The 6,000-nt window shown below is 45.4% G+C and overlaps 1 protein-coding gene across 4 annotated transcripts in view; it reads left to right on the top strand.

Annotated features, from left to right (window-relative positions):
* Positions 1-238: 238 nt before the first annotated feature.
* The window catches only part of CSNK2A2 (casein kinase 2 alpha 2), a 40,689-nt gene continuing 34,927 nt past the window's right edge, over positions 239-6,000 (top strand). For all 4 annotated transcript variants that reach the window (XM_047078500.1, XM_047078501.1, XM_047078502.1 and 1 more), the window contains exons 1-2: positions 239-368; positions 1,176-1,287. In XM_047078500.1, coding sequence (XP_046934456.1) covers positions 265-368; positions 1,176-1,287 — 216 coding nt within the window. In that variant the 5' untranslated portion in view covers positions 239-264. The remainder of the gene's footprint in view (positions 369-1,175; positions 1,288-6,000) is intronic.

The following is a 6,000-nucleotide window of genomic DNA, read 5'->3' as shown; positions in this document are numbered from 1 at the left end:
GAGCCGAGCGGAGGCCGCCGCAGAGCGCGAGCGCCGCCCGCCCCGCCGCCTCGCCGGCCGCTCCAGGGCCCGGCCGGCTCGGCCGGAGCCCCCCGCGCCCCCAGCCCGCCCGCCCCCGCGGGCCTGGCGTGGCCTCCGGCAGCCGCTCTCTTCCTCCTCCTCCGGCGCCCCGCGGCCCGCCGCCTCCTCCGCCCGCCGCCCCGCGCCCCCCGCCGCGCCGCCGCCGCCCTCTGCGCCCCGCGGCGCCCCCCGGTCCCGCCCGCCATGCCCGGCCCGGCCGCGGGCAGCAGGGCCCGGGTCTACGCCGAGGTGAACAGCCTGAGGAGCCGCGAGTACTGGGACTATGAGGCTCACGTCCCGAGCTGGGGGTAAAGCCGCTGTCGCCGCCCCCCATCCTCGCCCGGCCGCCCCCCCGCCCCCGGCGCAAACCGCACTCGCCCCCCACCCCGCGGTCTGCCTCCCCCGCCGCCCAGCCGCTGGCCGGCGCTTTCTCGGGGCCTGGGGTGGTAGACAGACCCCCCCCACCCCCCCGCCGCACACATCCCCGGATCCCTCTCCCCCCTTCTCCCCCCCCCCCTTGCGCACCCCACTCTCCCCCTTACCCCAAGAAATGCTTTCTTACTGAGAAGTGTAGGGTCCAGGGACCGGAGCCTGGTGGTAATGAGGGAACAGCCCTTCCTCCTTACACTTTTGGGTTTCTATTTGGGGTGGGCAGTCAGCAGCTGTCCTCTGGAGCTATTAAAATTCTCTGCCTTTTTAGTTTTTTGAAATGAGGCTGGGTGGGAGGAAACCTTTTAAAGACATCCACATTCTCAAAGCAGGCGCTGGCTACCTTTGGGATGTGAAGTATAATGCAGTTGCTGTGGAGCCCCAGGCAGACGGGCACCCTCTGAGCCTCCAGGATAGATCCTTTGCTCACCCTTCTAGATTGGCCCAGAGCCGTGCCTTCCTACCTTGGCTCCCCAAGTTGTGACGGACCAGTTAGGTTAGGAGCTGTGCGCAGTGAGAGGAGCCAAGTTTATGTTGTGGCTTTCATTTAGGGAATGAGTTGTGTCCTGATGTATGGATGCTTCCAATGCTTGATTAATGGAAACGGCTGGATGGGGGTGTAGAGTGGGCATAGGCTTGGTTAATCCCAAGTCTTGGCATTTATGTGTCACTCTTGCCTTTCACAGTAATCAAGATGATTACCAACTGGTTCGAAAACTTGGTCGGGGAAAGTATAGTGAAGTATTTGAGGCCATTAACATCACCAACAATGAGAGAGTGGTTGTAAAAATTCTCAAGGTGAGTGTCTTTTGAGTGACATTAAAATTTTTCCTCACTGGTTAGGATATAAACTCCCCCACATTCTAGAATGAGCAGTGCAAACTCTGGTTTTACATCTGTTCTGTCTGATGTCCTTTCCCTACTCACTCTCCCACCCATTTTCCTGTGAACTTTGAAGAAAGTATGTGGACCTGTTTGAAACCCAAGGATGATAGTTCAGGAACATCTTTGTTCCAAAATGTCATTTTGGGCTCCCAAAGTGAGAATTCCAAAGGGTCTCCACTTGAAATAGGTATTCAGAAGAAAGAAAAGCTTTTTCGTAAAGAATCCATTGATCCAAGGGTTCCTTGAGCAGTGAGTTTGTTACCCTTGATGCTCGGATTACTCCAGAAAGAAAGTTGGGAAAAATTAGAGCAGCTCCAAAGATGAGTTTGAAGCTGATGTCTTTTGGCAATGTACATTTGTCAGGTGGGGTGGATACAGTGAGTCAGTAGTGCCTGGAAGGTTCATTGTTGCTTATCAAATAGTAAAGGTGAAATTGGGAGCAGTAAAAGAGTACATGCTAAAATTATAGTTGGAACAAAACAATCTTAGTGTCTGGTTTAGTAGCCTAAGTTGGATAAAGACATTTTGTCGTCTCTTGGGTGAAGACATGATTTTAATGAGCATGAGGAGTGGCTAAATTCTTTTTCAGATAACTGGTTACATAGTTTTAATAATGTTTTATAGAGTGTACTAAAAAAGCCTTAGATTCTGTAGAGGGTCCTCATCATTGCCAGATCATTTAATGTGTTGCACGTCATTTAGCAAAATACTGAAAAGACTAGAAAGAATGATTAATACAAGCACTTTTGCATATACAAGATTTCCAGTGTGGCCATTTTGCAGCTGTGAATAAGGACATGGGATTGAAAAGCTGTTTTTGTGTCTTAAGGCCAGAGTTAGGGCAGCTGTGTCCCTGTTTAGCATGAGGGGTCAGGCTTACATGGTCTGAAAATCCCTTTTCAGGAAAGTGATCAGCTCTGTTTCTCAGTACCATCTGAGCCTAATGATGAAGAGGCAGAGTTGTAGTAGAGAGAAATAGGGAGCGTTATCTGTGCCATCAGAAACGCTATGGGTGAGAAGTGAGGAATTGATACTGAAGATGTGGAGTTTGACTCCCCTCTTCCCCAAATATGAATTGGACCTGAAAAGCCACGTGGTCTTTCTTATTATTTTTTTTCCTTCCTTTACAAACATAAATATTTAAAGAAATGTTCCCTTCAAAGAAGTTGCCTGGGGAGGCCATACACTTTTTTCCTTTATGCATAAGCATAAATGTTTTTAATATAAGCTGCTTAAAGTCTTTCCGGGAAGTAAGCAAGGAATTAGGAATATTCCTCTGCTGTGCCTTTGGAAGAATGAACTGACTCCAGAACAATTTCAGAAAAATAATAACTTTTGTGCGATAGTATTTTTAGAATAAGTGTGTAACTTCCTGTGGTGTCTTTTTCGAAGGAATGGCCTTTAGGTAAATATAAAAGTGGCAGTGCGTTCATGTGAGAGAGAATCACATTACTCTTGAGTCGTCCTTCTACAGAACTTCATAGCATCGGTTGCTGGAGAGCTTTTCCTCTAAAGATTCACAGGATATGTTTAGGGAACCCAATATGTAAGGTGAAGGTTATTTTTACAGACAAGAAAACTTGCCTGCTACCACGATGTTGAAATGACCCTTAGCCAGAACTCTCCTATTTTTCTCCTCATTTTAGTGTTGGTTGGTAAGATCTTAATGTTGAGCACAGAATAAGTTCCAGTGTTTGGGAATAAGATTTGGGAGGCTCCTTTGATGCTCTAGCTAATGAAGTATTTCTTGTATCTTTTCCATACAAGTTCTTTTCAGGGTGCAGCCTGAACTACCTCTTTGCCACTGGTGCCTACGACACCCAGTTCTTTCTTTTTTTTCAAAGCCCTGTGGCGTTTCTATCCAGATTTTGTTCTATCTGAAGGATGGGGTAAGAAACTACTAATTGTACTGTGGTTTTCTTGTTTTCACAGGCTGAATTAAAGTAGATTAAAAGTATTGTGTTTTAAAAAGAACAAGGTCTTTATCCAAAGTGGTGCACCCCTATTCAGATAAGTTATGACTGATAATCTGATGTTACGGTGTTTGGTCATCGGAAATTAGGTGCTGGACTGAGTGCCAGCTGCTCATAATTTGGAGGAATCTAGAAAAAACTTGCGCTTCATGAAAGGCCTACTCTATTGCAGCTGCAGGAAGGAACTTATAAGTGTACACGCAGTGACTGAGATACAGGGTACTTTCCCTGAGGACGGGGCTGTCTTCCTTTTTGGTTGATAACATTTTCCTTCAGTTCTGTCCAACATATGAGAATGGTCAGATGAACGACCACAGAGGAATTCTACCGTTTAATTTGCGTTGGTAGATTCTTTCGTAGTTTTTGATCAAAACATATTGGAGCTCTTTAGAGGTTTTAGGAATTTAGAAGTTGGTGAGCAAAATTTTACTGTCTATCTTGAAGTGAAATTCTGAGGTTGAAATCTTAAAATGCTCCAATCAACAGGCGGGTTAAATCTTTTTTGACAGAAATTGTTTTGAGGGGAAGGGAGGAGGGTGGATGGAAGAGTTAACATAGAAGGGTAAGAAAGCCACTTCAGTGCTGACAGTTTCATCTTCTGATTCTGAGAAACCCATTTCTCAGTTCACTTGTAGGACCTCTTAGGAAGGTATACACAGAAATAAAAGTATTTGGCCCTTTTGGACAGCTTGTAGCATTTTGTGAGCACCACCTGTGTATGGATTTCAGCCCTTCTTGGGATCCTTCAAAATAAAACTATTTCGTAAATAGAGGTTAAGAGCAATACCAGTTGTAAACAAACGCGGCGTTTTGAACTCATGCTGTACTCAGTTGGAAATTCTCGTATAAGAGAGTAAGTTGGCAGTTTCTTGATGGTCTTATTTACGAAGAGGGGCAAATCCATTTTTCCCCCAGAGGTTAATCCTCAAGCTTAAAACAATGATGGTAACGCAAATTTATCTTTGAAGTGTTCTTAGTGTATTTGTAGACGTTGTGAAACTTGTGTGCTGTGAGGAGGTAGTGTTAAAGCAAGGATGGGAGGGCTGTCCCTGACACATCTTGTTGGTTACTTCATAGCGAGCGGGTGACTGTGTGGGTTACATGGACGTGCTGTCTGCTCCATGCTGGTGCCCCGCTTTCTCTTTTGTTTCTGCTTTCTCTGCTGGTAGGTTTCACCCTCCATGTCCTTTGTTAGGCAAATGTACCAAGACATCATCTTCCTGAAGCAGGACATCGGTATTAGTTTATCTAAGGTTGTTGTGATTTTGAGTCCCACCAATGTCATGGTGTAAAAGTAGTTAAAACAATATTATTAAAATGGTACTAAACCTCAGAAATAATATAAATTTTAAAAATGATGTGAACTAATCTGTACTGTTCCCAATGAGGTTGTAGGGTCAGGGATTGAATTTGCAGTGAAACAGAATCATGAAATGTGGGAGCAGAGAAACCTTAGAACCCAAACCCTTTTGAGAGAGAAACTGAGACCCGGAGAGAGCATGAAGTTTGCTCAGGGTCACAGCGTGGAGCGCTAGGGTCCTCTGTTCCTGTAATGGAGTCTTGTAGATGCAGTTAGGACAGTGGCTAATTACTTCTTGATGTGTTGAACTGTCCTGGAAGGATGGATGGACACTCACTAAAAGTCAGGTGTGGTTTCTAATGATTTGGGGGAGTTATTCCTCTGGAAGGAAACGCTAGACTTTGATGGGTTGCTGGACGGAGTGTGGAATAGCCCAGAGAGCTTTGGGACCCGGACAGGGGTTCTCTGGTTTGTAACTGCAGCTGGGTGTTTGATGCGTAACTGAAATGTTACTTTGCTCTCTTGGTTGGAAGCCACAATAATCAGTGTTTTTACACATTTTTAACCCCTACAGTTCCAGGTCTCATCATGACGACTTGCCAGGTTAGGGGGCCACCAGCTTTATCCTTCTAATACATTGGGGTTTATTGGAGGGTGAGCCGTGTGTAAAAAGAATATCTTGTTATAGAGTACCGATTTGCATGTATCGAGCGTGGCTCTGGATAGTTTCTAGAGCCTGATTTTAGGATCTGCCACCTTATGATCAGGGTGGTATAGTGTTAAGTGCTGTGTAAATGAAGGTCAGAAGACTTGGATTCTAGAACCAGCTTCTTCATTTATACCCACTTGACTCTGTTTTGTTATCTATAAAATGGATATACCTTTCTTGTATAAATCACAGTGTTCTTGGGAGAATTAAATGAGATATGGATAGGTGGGTAGGTAGACAGCAGTGGTTTAGTAATCTGCAAAGTGCTTCTTTCCTGAAAGTGGCCCTGGGAGTAGACTACCTGCATTCAGATACTCGTTCCCGACACTCAGATGCTCTGTGATCTTGAGCAGTTATTCAGACTCTGCCTCAGTGTCTTCATGTAAAATTGCACCAGTAGTTCTCATCTCAGGATACTACTAAAAGTGGATTAAATGTGCTTAAAACAGTGCCTGGCACTTAGCAATAAAGTATAGGTCCAATAATAATATTTCACTTGGGCCGCATGAATGATTTCGAAGGGCAAAATCAAAAGTAGGAACGACTATACCAGTCTCTTGGTGAGATTCAAAAGGCCTGCTGTATGCCTTGCTTTTTTAAATCGACAAGAACAAAAATCCTGAGAATAAACAGTCTTGGGGAAT

This window comes from Lynx rufus, unplaced genomic scaffold, assembly GCF_022079265.1.
Source record: "Lynx rufus isolate CCGP_SWC_20201006 ecotype Redwood Valley unplaced genomic scaffold, mLynRuf1.p SCAF_16, whole genome shotgun sequence".
Lineage (NCBI taxonomy): Eukaryota > Metazoa > Chordata > Mammalia > Carnivora > Felidae > Lynx > Lynx rufus.
The sequence above is the reverse complement of the archived record's forward strand: the minus strand, read 5'-3'. Positions and strand labels throughout refer to the sequence as shown.